This window comes from Denticeps clupeoides, chromosome 4 (genome assembly GCF_900700375.1).
Source record: "Denticeps clupeoides chromosome 4, fDenClu1.1, whole genome shotgun sequence".
NCBI lineage: Eukaryota > Metazoa > Chordata > Actinopteri > Clupeiformes > Denticipitidae > Denticeps > Denticeps clupeoides.
Window position 1 is genome coordinate 30,263,657 of NC_041710.1, and position 19,949 is coordinate 30,283,605.

A 19,949-nucleotide genomic window follows, 5' to 3' on the forward strand; every position below is an offset into this window, starting at 1 on the left:
GTCCTCAGTCGTGCTTATTCGAGTTCAAGTCTCGAAATATTATTACTTTTCCTCAGAGTGGTCAAAATCTTTTTCCTCTCATCAGCATCATGCTGTAGGAACCCAGCAGAGGATGTGCTCTGTTGAAATCAGCGTCTCATGTGATGTTTCCGCCTTACGATTAAAATTATTATTCCATTTCCTGCCCGTTATGTGTGACTGCAGGGGAGACACGTTTCTTCTTCATATTTTTATTCGTCCTGTTCATCTGCATCCACCCTCTTCATCTCTTATCTCTTTCCTGTCCTTGCTAAATGCATTATGTATTTTTTATATCATATTTTCAGTTTCCCTTCTCCCTTTTTTTGGTTGAGGACCGACCTGCAGAACATAACCTGCCCATTGAGCACATCTTGCATTATGCGATGTTATATAAATCCGGTTAAAAACCAGTTGAACAGAGAGGTCACCTCTGTTGCTATGCGGCAGTGATACAGTGCATGAGCATGAACGTGAGCTTCTAGATCAGTTGTGTAGATAAAGCAGCAATATATAGATATTCTACATTTGGGCTCACCCTTGTTTTTCACCACTTGAGAATAGAAATGGAAGGTTCTGAAAGAGAGCCTTCAGACTCTAGAAGTGCCTAGAGGTGAGCATGGAGGGGTCAGAGGTCATGCTGCTAATTGTGGAGTTTGACCTCCCTCTGTCCACAACCACCAGCACCCCCCCCCCCAGTTGTTCCTTTTCTCACTTGGGTGTTGCTCTCACCATTTTATTCTTTCTCATTCACGCTTTCCTTTCTCCACCCACACCTCTGTCCCTGTTCTGTGGTGTGATTTTGCGCTCTGAGCCATGACAGGCCCTGACAGTCCTCTCTATTTCTCTTTCTGAGGAAGAATTTATAGACCACTGGACTCTTCTCCACGGACAAGCTTGGGGCCAGCAGGCCTGGTCATGCGGCTCACATCATGTGTGAATCGGAACTGTGGGCTGGTGTTTACTACTGTGGACTAAAGAGCTGAGCAAAAAATGATGTAGGGGTGTGTGTGTGTGTGTGTTTAGACTCACTTGTACCGATGTGTGCAGAAGCCTATAAAAATGTGGAGTATTTTTAGCCCCTCTGAACCTGGAGATAAGCTCAGGACCACGGCCAGCTGTGCACAGTCTGAGAACGAAGTGAACTGATGATGTGCCAACAGGATGGAGCTACTGTGAAGGTCAATAAGCAAATGATCTTTATTCATCAAGCACAGGGAATCTTCAAGTAATTAGTTTTGCTGTGTCTCGTCCAGTTACGGTTTAAATAGACGCTTGTAATGGTGAATGAGTGAGTGTGTATACGGTGAATGAGTCACCTCAAAAGGAAAGAACCAAACCGACTTTGCGCGGTGCATCATATGCACAGACAGATATTAAAATCATGCATGCAGAATTATTTTCTCTGTGATTCATGCTGTGTGAGCTTCCTGGGAAAAGACTGTTGAGTATTTCTTGGGATCAAAGAAGCTGATAGAATTTCCCTGAAGTAGTTGTTGACCTGGGAATTTGGTCCCCTGGAAATCAAACGTTGCAATTTGCTTGGGGAGGTGGGTTTAGGTTTTAAGAACCTCACAGGGTTGAGGCAATGTTTCAAAAGGGCCAATTTTAGATTAAGAACATTTCCCAATTACCGATTGTTTCCCAATTTTCAGTTTTTTTTAACAAATCAATGTTTCTGTAATGATCTTCAATGCCATTTCCAAAAGGAGACATTATCTCTAGTACTGAAAAAAGTAGGCGAGCCTGTAGTTCTCTTAATAAGAGTGCTTCAGGTTCCTGCCAGCGACTGCATATCAATCTTTAGTAAACAGTCAGATGTTTGTAGAGGAGGAGGTTCGGCCCACAGTTTCATCACCTCCAACCTGCGCTTCCATAAGAACGTCATAAACCGATTATTGCCCTGCATGTGAAAATTGACAATGCACCCCATGTAAGCAGGAGCAACAGGGCGAAGGGAGCGTACCCGCAGGCTGATGTCACAGGCTGAATCCAGTTCAGTTTATTAATTCTGTTACATGGCTGTGTGGGCTGCGTGCACGGAACGCAGCCATGGTTGCTTCTGTTCGCAGCGCTGACTTTATTAGCGGAACTGGGTTCTGGTACGACATGTTCCTCACCCTTCCTCGTTTCCCAGACACCAAGGCTGCTGATGTGCACAATCACAGACATTAATATCACAGTCTCTCCTGATTTTGTGGACAATTAAAAAAAAAATGATTTTTTTTTACTTCCAGCATGTGTGCATGCTGATAGTAGAAAAATTGACATTTATGCCAGTCTGCATTAGAGATAATGCAGTAGGATTTCATTGCAGTACGACATTCAGATTTCACCTGACTTCATTCAATATAATGTTTGTAATTATTTCTTTTTCAACTTTCCATAGATCGTGTGTGTGTGTGTGTGTGTGTGTGTGTGTGTGTGTGTGTGTGTGTGTGTGTGTGTGTGTGTGTATATATATATATATATATATATATATATATATATATATATATTGTGTATATACATATATATATATTCCTACCTGGGGTCACACATAGAATATAATATAGACTATATTATATAAGAGTGTATTAAGGTAATTAAGATTTCACATGCCCTACATGCACTGATATCTATCTGAGTGTATTTGTAGCTTCCAGCCTTAAGCTTTAGCTATATCTGCTGTACGCATGTGGGTCCGTATGGGACATCTTGAGCTGACCTTTGGGGAAGTGGATTCATTTAGGAAAGTGGAAAAGGGATACTGTAAAGGTCAGCCATTTTAACCTGGAGTAGTAGTGTGTGGAAAGGCTATAGGAAGCTATTTATATGTGCGGTGCCCTGGATCACATTACTCACCTAAATGGGTCTGTCTGTGTGTGTGTTTGTGTGTGTCTTTCTGACTGAAGCAACTGAAGAGGACAACCTTAAGTACTGAATGTGGTAAAACATGGGAAGAAATTAACTCTTGTGACATTTTGGTTGGAAAAACTAGTTCATCTCTGATTTGTCCACTGAGACTTGCTCATGCTCTAAATTGAAGTTTGCCCCAGCAATTGTACAGCTAGTTGTGTATGCACATAAATACAGTGTTAATTTACAACACACCCACACACACAGATAATTCATAGAATTCACACAATCTCAGATCCAAAAAGTGCTAGCAACTTATTTTTTTTATGTGAACACAAACACACAGGATGTGCATCATATCCCAAGGGTGTGTGGGTGTGTTCCAGCCACTGGACAACATAAATCCCCCAACTGTGCCACTCTGAGTGTCGAGTCAGTGGATCGGGGCTCCAGTTGTCTGGGAGACGCCTATGCCACAACCGTCTGTAATTACCAGCCTCAGTCAGCCAACTATGTCTGCACCGCAGTCGCTTCGCAGCCACCCCTCCCAGGCAACCAGGGCTGCAAACAGTCCCAGGGTGCCCAGGCTGGGGTTACAGACCCTGCTCGGTCTAGAATACAACACCACAGGCGGTGTGCACTGCCGCTGACTGGCACTACAGGAAGTCTCAGAATAGTGGAACTCAATAAAAGATAAGGAAGGTCATTACTTCACATCCTAACCAGAGTTTCACATCTGTTACACCATGTGGACGTTTTCGCCAACCTCTTTTTTTTTTTTTTTTCTTCCCCCCATTCCTCCTTTTCTGCAATTACACCCACACTTGTAACCTGGAAACTCGGACTTTAAAAAAAATTGTATAAATAAAATTCTCTTACGAAAAAAGGTTGTGGACAAACTACGGGAACTGACCCTGAAAACTATGCCAGTAAATCATTTGTTTGCCATTTTACCTTCAGAACATGACTAGAGCTCGCCAGTTTGTATTTCTTGTATTTTCAACCCTTTGGGTTGCCATGTTTGTCTCATTTCAATGATGTTGAACTAACAACAACAACTGCATTTATCTCTTATGTAAAATCCCATACAGTATGTCTCAATGGGCTTTGACAGACCCCCGACACTTTCACCCATTCTGCACACAAGGAGCCAACAAAACTCTACAGACTTACAGTCTATCTTTGTGCAACAACGTATTTACTTAATTATTATTATTATTTTTTGGCTCAGTTACAAAAAACATCCATTAAAATGGCTTTATCTTTTCACCATCTTCCCACTTCTGTTTCTGTGTTCAGTTATGCTTTTCTTTGGCTTTTTGACTGAGGGTTTTGGCTTGGAACATTTTGTACTTTGTTCATTTTATTCTGGACCCCGACACTGTGATTAGAGAATAAGAATAAAAAAGAATTAACAACAACAGCATAAAATGACAATTTGGCCTTGTTATCTTTAAAAAAACTCTGCTTTTGAGTGCATTGGTGGTCTTCTGTAGTCCCTCCTTGGGGATAGTTTTTCTAGAGGAGGCTTTTCTCAATTTACAGTAACAATAGTTTCCAAAACGGCTGTAGCAGCAGCGCGTAATGTGTTATTTAGCAGTCAGAGGCTGTTAGGTTGACAGCGATTTGGTGGAGTTCAGCCATGGACTTGTCAGAATGAGTTAGCGCGTGGACGAGGCCTGCTCCACCGATGTGCTGTCTGTTGCTACTGTAATTACTGTTTACTTCCACTGCAGGGGTAGTAGATGGAATCTGGCGCTGGAGCCGTTTGAAGTCGGCGTTCCGCTCGTACCGTCTTGTCGCAGTTTAGAAGACCTGTCTGTCTGACTGGTGCAGAGTTTATCTTGGGCAGACTTGAAGACCCAACCGGCCTTTAATGTGAAGCTTCCTCCCCTGAGTGAGGTGATAAGTTAATGGCCTGTGAATTGTGTCTTTTTGTCCGAGCCTGGAAGCAGTTAAGTGTGGCAGGAGGGTGTGTGTGTGTGTGTGTGTGTAACAAGAGAGGGATAGGGCGTTCATGGGTACATGGGGTCTAAACACCAAGGGAGGCACAACACGTTGTATGCTGCAATCAACTGGAATCGCAAGAATTTCCACACAGCATGTTCTGTAGATCAGCACACATCAAGGGCAATCTGATCAGATTACTTTTGTTAAACTGTTTACGCAATAATGGCTCAACTTTCTTTATTTAAAAAGCTTAATGCTGCGCTGGTGCTGGGTTTTTGTTGATCTGTGGTGTAGAGTATGGTTATGAGGATAAGGTGCTGGAGGTTGCTGGGTAATTCCAAAGTGAAGTGTGGTGGCATCTGTTTCTTCTGAACTCCATCACCCTGAGCTCCATTACTCAGTTCACTACTTCTATGAGGACCCCTTGGTTCAAAGGCCTTTTCTTAAAATATTCGCTTTATTATATATATTTTTTGTCTAATGTGACACAGAAGATTATTGGTTATCTATCATTGCTCATAGTATTCCATAGATTGCTGAATACTAATCTTGAGCTGATAATTTCACTACTGATATCCGTGTTTTAAATAAGTGTTTGTGTCTCTAAGGGAGAAAACAGTCTGATTAATGAGGGGTCCAAGGAAGGGAAGTGGATGGAAGTGCACACTCATTTTGTACGAGTGGCTAACATGGCGCGACAGTGACCTGCATAATAAGAGTGGCAAAGTCACTCATCACCCGGCAACACACTTGAGCTGCGCTGTCTTCTTTTTTAATATGTTCCCTGTTTTATGGAAATAGTTATTAAAAAGGAACACTGGTCTGATCAACACTGTCATTTCCCCTAGATGATGGTTATCAGCACTGTAGAGCTTGAATGTTGGTCTTTGCCGTTACTTTCAAGTCCACTTTTAATCCTGCTGGCTCATTTCAAAGAGCACTTTGGTTTCCCACACATGAGCTTTCATATACTTTTCCTTTTAAATGGACTGCTAGGAGGGTAATTGGTGCTTTCTCACATCACGATATCTGAAAGAAATGCGGGTGGGAGGTTCTGAGCGAGGGATGATTGTATGGTGCCAATTAGGACAATATCAGTGAGACATGGTGTGCAGTTTCTTGGTAAAATGGAGATCCCATTTGAGCCTGGTCTTTTGTGATGAAATTGTGGTATCATTATACATGAAGTGATGTGTTGTCATTATTCTCTGATATGAACTTTGAGACATTTAAACTTTTATGCTTAAACTTGGACTGTAAAAACATACATGTTAATTGTTGCAACTAATTGCTAAATATTTAATAATGTAAAACTAACAAACACATCGTAAACAGGATCAATCCTTAAATAAAGTTAGAGACGGACATATTATCAGCTTTAGGGTCGATTCAGATGAGGCATCTTTTACATTTGATATTTTCAAATATTTTTCAGACTTTCGGTGCGTCCACAATGTTTCTTCATCTCTGCGTTCCAATCAGGTGTGACCAGATGAAAATAATTAAATATTTAATTACACATTCTATTCTACACTCGTGGTGGCCTTTTATTTATTTAGTATGTTTTTAATTACGTTTTTAGTCTAACTAATGTCACGTACTGTGTACATGTTTGTTAATAATTATTGCAATTAATCACAATTAATTTGTTGCAAAATGTACAGTAAATTTGTAATTTTCTAAAATGATTTATAGCCCTAATTTAAACACTAATGTCACATCTCGGGGTGGCATGGGGAAGGTAGCGCAGACATCAGGGTAAAAGGGATTTATTATATACGGAAAAAGGAAAACCAAGGCCTGGCACGATGGCCGAAAAAGGGAACAGAACATGCAAAAAGAAACATTAACTGACCCATAGGCATGTGTCAATCTGGCAGGAAGGGAAACTAACACAATCTAAGAAGTCCACGTCCACATTAATGCAGCCACCATGCTCAATCAGGCCGGATTGGTCTTTTATTGATCAGGTCTGTACTGTCAGGCTGATGAAAGCAGCGGCCAGCCGTGACAACTAATATGTTTTTTTTTTGCATTTATTAGGACTATATGGGACCAAAGTGTATTGTGATTTTTTTTTTTTGCTTGTCTAGATAAAATTTTGTAGTCGTTTCCAAACAGACTTTGCCTCTCGGCCCACATATTGAATATTCATGGGTTTATACATACAACATATCTTGTATTCCCTCATCGTTGCTGTGTTCTGACTCATTTTTTTGGCAGTCCTTGGGGCGCGTGAACGCTGGAATGAGTGTACCGTTGTTCTAACTGCACTTTCATCCTCTCCCTCCCTCCGTTTTTGTTTCCTAGGTGAGCACCTGCGTGTCTGTCCCCAGGTCCTGACCTGCTGTACCAGCGATGCAGAGGACCGTCTGTCCAACCTGAGCCGGCGGGAGTTCGAGGATCTTGTGCGAGAATCGGGCCGAACTCTCCAGTCCCTCCTCACGGGCCACTATAAGAGCTTCAATGGTGAGTGATCCGTACATTTTATAAAATGTGAATGGCTGAGAGGCACTTGGCATGGCTTTCCACAAAGTGCGTGGGCCCAGACGCTTCTTGTCTCTGTTCTGTTGTATTTGTACCCTCTGGTACACTGAGTACATTTCCACACATTTAATCAGACTTCTGTCCGCAATCCAGTATACGAGCACAGAGCGGAAATTGATTTATTGATTCATTCCCCCCTTTTCAGTATGTTAGCATTGTGCTAGCATTGTTAGTTTAAGCTCACAGGCCAAAACGAGACCACTTACGATTTCAGTCATACCATCATTTTAAAAGTGAGTTTATATATATAATTTCATATCATTTTAGCTATAGACATGCTGACTGTGTAGGTGTGCGAATTATTGGTTCGCTCTGGCACAATACACTCAAGTTTGTGCTTTAGCATTTGAAATTGGAACAGCTCTTCTGATCTGCTGCCTGTCTCAGTGTTCCAACAGAATTATCGCTGAAACACCAAACAAATGGTTCGACAGGCAGCTTGTCGTTGAGGAAGCAAGTGACAAAAAACCTTTGCAGGGATCAAGGCATGTTGGAGACGATTGAAGGTGACAGATAGCGGTGGCTTGTGTTGTCGTGTCTGAACTCTTGAGCGATCAAGGCGGGCAGATGCGGTTCTGCTGTAGTGATAAATGTCACGAGAGAGACAGATGAAGTCCACCCGACACACAGAGTCTCAAGGGCAGGACTGGCGTGCCATACTGAAGCTGTCCCTTTAAATACGCCGCCGTCTCTGTCTTGTCATTGTCCCTTCCAAATGACAGGGGAAAAAAAAAAACTGGAGCTTTGTCACCTTTCACAGCGGCCTTGAGACGTGACCCTTGTCTCGCTGGCTGTCAGATGCTCCTTTGCTGGCGATGCAGACGTATTTTGATTGCCGGCTGTACTGTGTGGACCCAGACCGTCTCCACCCAGGCTTTGGCTTTCCTCCTTCCACTCAACTTTTGTTGTGCTTGGGACCAGGAATGCAGATGTAGAGCTGATGTGTTTCGCTACTAGCCTGTTTTCTTTTATTGGTGAGGTTTGATTAATGAGGGCGTGTGCAAATTTGTATGACTAGGTGTGTGTGTGTGTGTGTGTCTGTTGAGGCTCTAAATCAAGTTGGTGGGAGCTCACCAAACTCATTAAGGAAATGCCATTAATCACAAAGGGTGTGTTTCTTTCCCCCTACACTTCCTTTCCCATCCCTTGCTCCCTCTATCACCTCTGTGTGTGTGTGTGTGTGTGTGAAAGCGAGAGAGAAAGAAGATAATAAGGCATTTTGCCTGTGGTGTATCACCTCATGTGCTTCAGGGTTCCTTCTGTCTGTCTGTGTCTCCAGAAATCAGTGCTCCAGTGACAGAATGTCTGCTGTTATGTATTTGACTTATTTCCTCATGTTCTATGCTTATCAAACCCTTTTGATGCAATCGAAATTGCTTTTATTGTCACGTCTGTTCTTTTAACTTACACACGGATACAGGGGTGAGCAAAGAGAGAGAGACCTTATTCATTAATATAAAAATGACTTGGTGTCCTCGCTCTTTCATGCTCTGTGTTATTGCTTAATTTATAAAGTTTCAGTCTCTATCCTCGATGGCGTATATTTCAGAGGGCCAGCATTACTCCAGGCTGAGCTGGGGGTCGGGCGAAGAGGAGATGAGTTCTGCTGATATATCCCTGCGACAGCAGCATTCTGCTGAGCTGTGTGGCTCAGTCTGAAGTTATCAGCTCCCTGCCGCTAAAATGTACAATCTTTATGCCGTCATGCTGGAAACAGCTATTGTTGGTCCATTTTTGGGTGTAATTGAATTTAATATGTGCAAACGTTCTACAAAAGTTTGATTTTGGTGATCAAACGTCAAGGTTACAGTGACCTCATGTTTTCCCATTCTTTGCAATGTCATATATAAGGAAAGCTAATGTCGCTTAGATTAGATTTTATGTAAATTCCAGTGATGTGAGCAATTCCCCAAATCCTATCAAACACCAGCAGGTTATGGTGATATTAACATAAGGCTGGTTGTCTTTGCAACCGATTGAGACAAACCTGCAAATTGTTCAAATTGTCCCTGGGTCCTCTTTTTGAATGGACATACCCATTAAAGAGAAAATATCTCCACAACTGCATGGTCTATTAGTATATATATTTTTCTAAATCATAATGCTCCTGGAATTACTCCAGAGTGTAGGAATCAGCATACATGTCAACTGGGTTAAAGAAAATGAAGATGGAACGCTGAAGAAAATGAAAAAGAAACAGTGATTGCTGTGATTAGGCCATCTGAGAGAGGCCCTATAAGTAATATCCCTCAAGTAACCCATCATAGTAAATAATATCTGTATCAACATATTGCTATACAAGAGATCAGAGAGCGTAACTAGAGACATTTCCAACATATCCATTTGGCCATGTTGGTGACGTTTTGGACACCATATGTGCCATTTGAAATTCCTCGTGAACCAAACTTTAAAACTATTTACTTAGAGTAGAGTTGTTCATCCCAACTAATTAGAGCTGTTTTGGGACAGTTCTGAAAATATCACATTATATGTATATTCCTTATATATTCGAAAGAACAATATGGAAAATAAATTGGCTGAAAAAAGAACAACATTTATTGATTAGAAACTGAAAAATTAAAACTATTACTGTTGTATAAAAATAAAGTATATTATAAATATAAACTATAAGTGTATCATACCATTGCATGAATCAGTTCTTTTTAGAAGTGAGGCATAGTGGCACCCAGAGTGAAAGTGAAGTGATTGTCATTGTAATTTTGTAATTTTATACCATCACCCTTGGTTGCAACCTAGTGGGTAACACACTCGTCTATGAACCAGAAGACCCAGGTTCAAATACAACTGTCACTGCTGGAGTTCGGGGACGCATTTGCAGGCATGCTGGGAGCAAGGGGACAAGTCGTCGCACGGGGAGCAGACATAGGACACGCTGGGGAGGAGGACCGGAAGCGTTTGGTCGGGGAGAGGGAGGCCGGAGGTAAGTTGGGACGGGAGTGGAATCGTGGACGCACCGCAGCGCGGCGTGGAGGGAACTAGGGCTTCGTGGGGGGTAGCGGGGAGATCGTCTTCTTACAAGGGTCAGGCAAACTCAGTGTCAGTGGCAGGCGAAGGTCGTGGTGTCGAGGTGGAATCCGTCAGTAGATCTTCGTAATAAAGGGGACAGGCAAGGGTCGTGGTCGTGGATTCTAGTCAGCTGGGCGTGGGAAAACAAGGCTAGCGTCTCTGGGGAATAGATTCAACTCAAAGAGCGGGCAGCGTCTCCTCGGGGTTACCTGACTTTTATACTCTACGCTGCCCGCTCTCGTTTCCGCTTCCGGGTTGCCGTCTCTCTGTCTGGTCTGGTGCTCTCTGGTGGGCTGGAGGTGTATTGGCTGTGACAACAACTTACTACCATTGTGTCCCTGAGCAAGACAGTTAACTAAGTTACTCCAGTGGGGGACTGTCCCTGTAACTACTGATTGTAAGTCACTCTGGATAAGGGTGTCAGATAAATGATAAATGCTGTCTGATAAATGCTGTAAATGCAGTGGGCAGCCATGACAGGCACCCGGGGAGCAGTGTGTGGGCTCGGTGGCACCATGACGGATCGGGATTCGAACTCGGGGCCACGGGGCCACTTCATTAACTGCTAGGCCACCACTGCCCCAGTACTACATTTACTTGAGTTGCTTTTTGAAAAAAAAAAAAAAATTTGAATAAATTACTTCTAAGCATAGGTTTACAACGTGAAACTTTTTACTTTTACTTCAGTACATTTGTGAATAAAAAACAACTCTTACTTCGCTACATTGGGCAATATTCGACTCTTTACTTTTTAAAGATAGACCCTCTAGTAGAGCTTACACATTTTACCATTCAACGTAGTAACAACAATCACATGACACTGTTTCACCAATCAGACGGAGGGGGTTCACACAAACTGGGGCATAATTTTACCCTTAATAATTCCAAAAATCCAATAATGTACCAACATTTTATTAGCTAGTTATAGCACGACCATGTGCAGATTTTCAATGTAACACGATGTAACACGTGGTGATGCACATAGTTAACAATGATGAGTGGTTTAAGCACGGATATGCATGGCGGGGGTTCAGTTACAGTTATGAGCTAAATTGACCACTATGCATTTTCTGTAAAGGAGAGAATTAGCGTTATCATTTAACAGTTTAATTGAATATATTTTATTTAATATGCTAACACATATAATTAGCATATAAAAGATAGTTTGTATGCTCAAATTGAATTAATTAATTAATTACTACAAATTGTATTTTAATAAGTTATTAATATTATTTTTATTAGAAAATACCAAAATAAGCACATTTATAATTTTTCTGTCTGAAGACCCTCTTCATCAGATGAAGACTCAACGGGACAAAACGCTTTTTTTATCATAGTTGGTCTTCTTTCAGAATCTACAGAAACGGCAACGTCTGTCGCGTTTTCTGGACTATTCTGCGTTATGCCTGTAATTCTGGACAAATACATGCGCAGGCACATCTTGCGATCGCATCGATCGATTTGAATGGTTCACGGCTCATTTGAATTGGCCGAGGCTATAGAATTGAGGGGGCATTTGTGGAAATAACTTCATCAACACCATTCACCAACCACATCATGCGACACACCGTGTGTGCGCACATAATGGCTGGATTACGTTAATGTCTTTCGGCGCACTGCATGGGTGCGGATTTTACACCGCGTATGGGGCTGCCCATTAATTTAGAATTTGTTTGCAGGGCCATGTCCTGTTTTTTTTGTGATGTTTGTTTGTGTGCGTGGTTTTGAAATTGAGTTTTGTTCAGGAAGTTTTGTGTTTTTGTGTGCCTTTAGTCGAGATTCTACACGTTAAGACGATATGTATGATTTGGTCCATGTTTATGGGTGTTCATATTGTGCTCATCCTTTGTTTTGAACTGGTTAAACATCAAAATTGATTTTTTTTTGCCGTGAAAGAATAAGATTTGCACTACTGTGTTATGGAAACATGGGTCATTTTAAGCAAATAAAATTATTAACAAACCCATGGCTTCTGTACATCAACCTTCAGTGTGTCAGTAATCCGCCGGTCACTGCACGCTGCGCACTTCCGGGTTTACTGGGTGCAGCGCGGGCATGGAAATGACCAGGGGTGGTCCTAGCCTGCAGGAGCACCCTGCAAATAGAGGGAGTCCTTCCTCCCCACAAATGGGCAACAGAAAATCGCACGGAAAAAACGCTGAAAATATCGTGCAGATGCTGAAAATATCGTTGTCGCCCCCTGGTGGCTTGCAGTACAGGCAATATGCGTCCAATAACGTTGACAAAGGGCAAGAAATTTGGAAGGAAAACTAATATATCAAATAATAATATATTACTTAAGATAAAATACAGTTAATGTTGTATTTTAGAGGAGCTTATTGCCCTCACAGAGTCTGCCAAGAAATAATGACATGATTTGATTCAAAAATTTCAAAAAAAGGTCTTAAAAAGGTCTTAAATTTTTTAAACCATGAAACCCAGACTGCGCTGAATACTTCCTTCAACTTCCTTAAACTACCCCCTGTTTTATCCACTAGTTTCCTTAGCTTAGTTAACTATATCACTTCTTTTTCTCACTTTTCTTAGTCTCCTTTCATCCTGTTGTGAGTGTTGTACATATTAATGTTCTAGAGTCTTTTTCATCCCTCTCATCTCATCTCGCTCCTGTCTGCCCTCCTATTTTTGCACCAGTGACAGCTGGGCCAGCACTTGTGAATCCCGTTCGCTATCCACCGCGTGCGTTAATCCTCCGCTATCCCGCCTGCTCCCCGCGTCACTCTGGATACCGTTCTACCTACAGATGCACAGATGTAAGCTCTCGCCGAATCCCCTGAATAAATGAATCACTCGAAGCATAATCCCCTCAATCAAGTCTCTGCGACACCGAGGGCGGGAAAATCTAGGGATAAAGGATGCCGATTCGCCTGTCATGGCTGCCCACTGCTCACCAAGGGTGATGGTTAAAAGCAGAGGACACATTTTGTTGTGTCACCGTGTGCTGTGCTGCAGTCTTTCATATTATGACAATCACTCCACTTTCACTTCATCTATAGCATGCAGAGACAGTCAGATGCTGCGTTCATCATTTGCTCTTCAGCAATTTGTCAGCATGAGGTTAACAAGCTTTCCTTTTTTACCTCCTCATCAAGCAGAGTTGAAAACAATTATGTGATAATAGCCCCTCAGTCATCTGTGTTAAATATGTCAATTGCCACTAATGGAGTGACATGACGGTGAAGGGCCTCATGTCATCTTGATTAGAAGAGCAGCAATCTATTTCCATGAGATGCACTCTGACAGTCACTTCATGGCTGCTTGGATTTTAGCTCGACTTTTGAGGTTTCTGACCTCTGACCCTAAAACAAAAAAAATATACAATTTCATTTCAGATTTGCTTCTTACATTCTCAAAATGTATTTAATCGATGACGTCACCTCATTCAAGGTGCATGGGATGTCTTTGTAGGGCATGAAAATATTTCTTCATGGCAAGTGGGAAATAAAAAAAAAAAATGGGGACAGGTAATTGCAATTTGATCAGTAAAAATGTTATTATATAACACTGTTAAAGTGTTATGGCTGAGAGGAATCCTTCAGCAACCTCAGGATTTTATAGATGTCCTGAACACCTCTTGTTACTGTAATAGATTTTGTACATGACTGTCAGTACACTACATTCACGCAGAGTTGCATGTGCTGGGTCACGCATTTTCATTTATCAGTGCAGGTTTGAGCTGTTTGCTTTCCCAGGACGATAAAGCGATTGCAGAGCGCAGCTCATTTCACGGGCGACCTGCCCACAATTCCCAGAAACATCACGCAGTGCTGCAATCTCTCTACATGAATTCAAATGATGACACATCCCAGACAGGATTGACTTTGAGCATCATATTCACTGTGTAAATAAATGCTAGGTGGTTAACAGAGGCCTGCTCTTCATTTTCAGATGTTTGCTTGGTTTTTTTGCTAGTGGCGTTGTTGGCGTCTCAAATCAAGATATTAATTTGAGTTCAGTCGTGTACTTGGCCTCATTCAGCCTCATTCATTCATTCAGAAGTACCAGCAGAATCCTGAAAACTGGGCGCCACTATAGTAAAAATATTTTATGTAGGTCTTAGTGGTCTCCTTATAATTTATCTGAAGGCCCACAATGAGATTTCCCCAGGATGCACTGTTTTGGTGTCTGTAACTTTAAATGCAAATGAGGAGGGACGAGGAGGAGAGCAGCCTATAGATGTTGAGGGGGAAATGAGGGAAAGGGAATGAGTGGGTTTTAAATATATTTGCCAGCTGCTTTCACCTCCTCGGCATCCATTTTCTCATCTCTTTCGCGTAATTAAAACGCATCACCTGATGATGGTGGCCGAGAATTGCAAATCAAATGAACATTTAATAAAAAAAAATGAACGTTTAATAAAACAAATTTACAAGATTCAAAACACTTTCACCAGTCACCGAAACAAAGTTACAATCAGCAAATAATTCGGAAAGGATAGGCACTATAGACCGGAGGACAGATAATTGTGTTGTGGATAGATAAATGACTGATATATAGATAGAACTTCTCCTAACACACTCTGACACTAGAGTCTTTTTAATGGTGGCGAGTTGTTGAGGGAACCTGGCCAGCTCAGAAAACAGGGCTGTTTCTGCCCCTTTGTGTAGAGAGAGTCAGTATTTGCAGACCAGTCCAGTTCTGGCTACTTGTCGGCCCTAACCACCTGAGCCTGAACTGGACAGATGAGCAGGTACATTTACTGTGAACATGATTGCTTGTCTGATGCCATTAGATGAAGTTCTCCTGTCTCTGTACTATGTCTAGGGTACGAATGGTTGTAAGCCAAAGAATCATTGCACAGGTCTCCTTACAGATCTTACTGTCTCCACAGCAGCAGCCCAGAAATTACTGCAGTGATTGTTACTGATTTTTCTTCTCACTTGTTGTGGGTTTAATAGAAAAATGAGCACTGCCTACAGTTTTTGGACATTTCCTGTAGTTGTTGATGGGATGCATCTAGAGTTGCCAGCTAGCCTCTATATGTGCCCTGTATATCGACTGCGGTTCTAATATCTTCTTTAAATGGTCTCAGAACCTTCTTATGTAAAAGCAACTCACATAAGAGTAAGAGAGAGTGGAAAACCATGTATGCATTTCTTCTCCATCCACCTGGGTGGCACTGCTCTTTTTTTAAGATATAAAATCAGCACTCATTTACAATTTGATTTTCTCAAACATTCACCAACTTATCCAGAATACGGCCGCACGACTCGCATTTACATGTATTGCATTTGGCAGATGCCCTTACAACGTGCTATCATCCTACCATCAATGGAGTAATCAGTTCTGGACCCCAACCATGAAGACAATAATTTTATTCAGTTGGTTGTGGTTCTTCTCAGCGACTGTGAGGGGAAGTCTTCCTCGTACCTTCAGAGGTGGAGGGACCAGGCGAGAAGAACTGGAGGGTTGGAGAGTGCGAGGTGCCGTTCTGCATAGTTGCATTTAAAAAATGTCTGCTTTTTAAACTAATTGTGTTGACCAGCATCTGGATGTGTTTGTGGATAGAAGGGCAGATTACCAAATGTCATGTAATTTATCAGACACCCTTATCCAGAGCGCCTTACAACCAGTAGTTACAGGGACAGTCCCCCCCCTGGAGACACGAAGTGGGATTTGAACCTGTGAACTTTTGGTGTCTTACTCCACCACAGGCTCCTAAATTTACCACTAGAATGTGGCAGTAATGTCCCTAAATGTTTTATAGGAGTTGTACAGGCTTAAGAGGCTGAATATTTTCCACTGGCCATTTGAGCATTTGATTTAAATTGCCCATCCCTTCTGCTGGGTAGCTAGTTCCTGCCCCCCAGCATGATCGAGTCCATCTGTTCAATGTTCCCCAGAACACAAAGTCATGCTTAATGCCATGTTGTTGAACATTCCTCCCAAGCTGGTGTTAACTCGCGGGGCGTAACTTGCACCGCCAAACCACTTTTCTAATCGGTGTTTGTACTGTATATGTTACCGCGTGTGTGTTTGCGTAGCCTTCGCTTCGCAGTATTCCTTACCGTTGCAGTCTGAGGTTAATGCCATGTTAAATGCATGCAGTGTTATGCAATGCTCCGTAGGAGGAAAATGTTCAGCGTGCCGGCCCCTGCGGCAGTAATGACCAGGTTCTCTTGGGGGCGGGCAGCTTTTAGAAACCCAGTGAAAATAGCGTGTTGCTGCACGCAGGAGTTGTAGTGCAAACAAAATAATTGGCACTTGTGGATGACCGTTTTTAGGTTTAAATATGCATGTGCCTGTTTTTGCATGGTATGTGTGTGTCTGGTATGTGTGGGCGCTCTCCACCGGTTTTTGGGAGAAGACGCAAGCGATGCCACGCCGGGGCGGCTCATTAAGTGAATGACAGCAGCTGGAGCGGAGTTTGTGTGTATTTTGGAGGAAGTGGAGCAGAAGGAAAGGTCAACGAGGGCTGGAGAAACAAAGACGCCCCAGAGAGTGATGCTGGAGCAGGGGCAGGTGAGGCAGCCAGAAGGTGCTGCTTCGCTGACAGGTGGTGTTAGAGCTGAAGGCTAATGGTGTCACACTTGACATCTGTGTGTGTGTGTGTGTGTGTGTGTGTGTGTGTGTGTTGTGTCCTCAAGAGAGATGCTGTGCTGCAACATACAGGGCACTATTTTCAAAGTGACAATAAGTGCAGCACTCTGTACTAATTGTAGGGGTCTAAACAAGAAAGAACTACTTGTTAATTTTCCATATCCTGAAGACGAGATACTAACTACACTTTTATTTCTATGTTTTCTTTCATAAACAACTTTTAAAATGGGAGGAGCCCAACGATTGATGGCTTTTTGAATGACTTGTACCCATGCACAGGGTACCTATGGTGTCTTCAAAACTTGAAAACGTCTTAAATTTTGTATTCATAAATGAAGTCCTTGAAAGCTATTGAATTTTGTTCACAGGTCTTAAATTTCATTCGCATTATTTTCATTGATCCAATTCTAACAAAGCAGGCAGCATTCACACTGTTTGACCACCTCTGTGCAGAACAGCGCCTCTAACTAAATACTGGGCTCATTTCATTCTTTCATTTACAGCATTTATCAGACGCCCTTATCTAGAGTGACTTACAATCAGTAGTTACAGGGACAGTCCCCCCTGGAGACACTCAGGGTTAAGTGTCTTGCTCAGGGACACAATGGTAGTAAGTGGGGTTTGAACCTGGTTCTTCTGGTTCATAGGCGAGTGTGTTACTCACTAGGCTACTACCACCCTAGTAGCCCATTTCTCCCATTCATTTCTGGAAGTCTGATGGCGATGTTGCATATGTTTACTCTTTGCGTCTTCCGTAACTTTGCCATGCAATCTCACCACTCATCATTGTTTGTGCGTCACCACGTGTTCGGCACGACAACTAAAGCACTGCATTATAGGATCTGTAGTTTGATTCTTTGTTATCAGAGCTTCATATTGCCGGCCATTATAATAGATCTATATGAAAGTTTGACACCAATGTGTCACATTGTGCATTGATCAGCTGTAAAGACACGTGAGATGACTGCACGTTAACAAGCCAAGTATGTCTGCCCAGTTTATAAAAAAAAAACGTATAAATACCAGGATCTAAAGCATCACCACACTCCACCATACTTTCCAAGATAGAAATCAGATTTTTGACAAGTGGAATGCTGACAAAGAATAACAGAACCGAATAACAGTAGAAGTATGAAAACAATATATAAGATATATTGAAATATATATATAAGATTTCAAAAGGAAATAAATGTTCATTTTGGCTGCATCCATGTTTAATGCTATCCCCTGGTATTTGTAAGTGCTCCGTCTGTGTTGATTTCACTCGGTCCTGCCACACAACAGAGTTCTTTGTCCTTGGGTGGCTTGCCATTTCTTCTAAAGGTTTCAGTCATCTCCACAAACCCAGCCAAGACCATAGGTTGCATGGTATGTAACATTACCAGCCAAAACAGAAAGTCGCTCACCACAGTCTCTTAATATTCTCTGGATGCCCACTACCTTCTTTTCTTGTGTAAGATTCTCGTGAACCTGCAGCCAAAAGACGAACGAGACCATCCACGCGAGAGCCGAAACCGTGCACGCGTATAACACCAAAATAAATCAAATTAAATGGCAAGATTATGTTGGTGCTCATGAATTTCATGCAATGCAACGGGAAAATTGAATAAAGCGATGAACTTAGTTTGTGCTACGTTTGCATAATGGGTTACACACGTGACATTTGCAAACATCTTTACGGCCGTGTTTCTTTCCTGTTTCACCGTTACCTTGCACTAGCAAAGAAGGTAGTGTGCTGCATTGTCAGCGCCATCATAAAGAGCACAATCTTGCCTCTCGCAGCAGGGAGCCAGGGGTAATATTAATATTGGGTTTATTTTGAGCAGGCGAGCCGATGTGAGGTACATGCTGGATTCCATCCTCATTGAGGGGTGTACTGTTTCCTGTCTGACAAGACTGGTTACAGCCATCAAGAGAAGTGCTTATAATTAAAAAAAAATTGAAATAGGTGGTTATTATTAATGTTGTGCTGTTGTGTTGAGTGTTATTCAGTAGCCAAGTCTAATCTAAATAAAATTGATAAAATTGAAAGTTTATTCTCGGAACAACTGAACCGTAATTTCCAATCAGCTTGTAATTTAACTGACCACATTAAAATGCCCTGAGCGGCACGCAGAAGTACGGTTAGATTGGCAGGGAAATATTTCCAATTAGATCAAATGCTTGATTCATTTTCAAAGTTTCATTTCCTGCTCTGGTGGGGGTGTGGGTCAACTCTGACAGTGATGTAATGTGGAAGAAGGACATCACTGTGTATGGCTGTGTAACAGGAGACACGAGGGGAGAGGAGGTGGGAAGGAAGGCTAGAGCTGATGGGCTGATCGCCCTCAGTAGCCACCATCTGCATTTTCCCTGTAATGATTTCTAAATGCTTCTTAAAAGGTCTCAGCCGGTCGTCTGGCATCGTGAAATCCTGATAAGCGAGGTGACGAAAGCAGAAGATTCGTTTGGAAAAAAAAAACAACAAAAAAACTTTAGAGCTGCAGTGTTGCGATGCTTCTAAGTCCCACACAAAGTCTGTTCTCACTTTCTGACAGTCGCAGTGATTCGCTGTAAGGGAGGCGTTAGAAAGGAGACTAGCTGGCTAATGAGACCCTGAATCTACCTGACATTTTAATCCAGCGTTTCGGTGTTTCTGGCCAGGTTTAAACACGGCGTTCTTATCAAAACTTGCTCCTTCTCTATATCTGTCATCTGCATGGTGGTGAACATCAGCCCATAGGCATGCTGATAGCTCCTGAGTGAAGGTCAGGACAACCATTGAGGGACATGCGCTGTGTGTAAGGGCATCGTCCTCCTGGAAGAAAATGTGTCATCAAAAGATCAAGTTCAAATATCCTATGAGAATAGTCTAGTTTAATGTAGTTATTGTATATTAGTAGAGTGAATGTTATAAAAAATGTTATACTGTAAAAAGGTTAGTACTTAGTACACCTTTTAAATGGTCTTTTTATGTCACATGATAAAAAAAAAAAAAAGAAACACAGGAGCCTAAAAATAAGGCTCAAGAC

At 42.1% G+C, this 19,949-nt stretch overlaps 1 protein-coding gene across 1 annotated transcript in view; it reads left to right on the top strand.

Annotated features, from left to right (window-relative positions):
• The window catches only part of LOC114789130 (glypican-1-like), a 61,392-nt gene that overhangs the window by 18,722 nt on the left and 22,721 nt on the right, over positions 1-19,949 (top strand). The window contains exon 2 of the mRNA XM_028978243.1: positions 7,117-7,275. Within this exon, the coding sequence (XP_028834076.1) occupies positions 7,117-7,275 (159 nt within the window). The remainder of the gene's footprint in view (positions 1-7,116; positions 7,276-19,949) is intronic.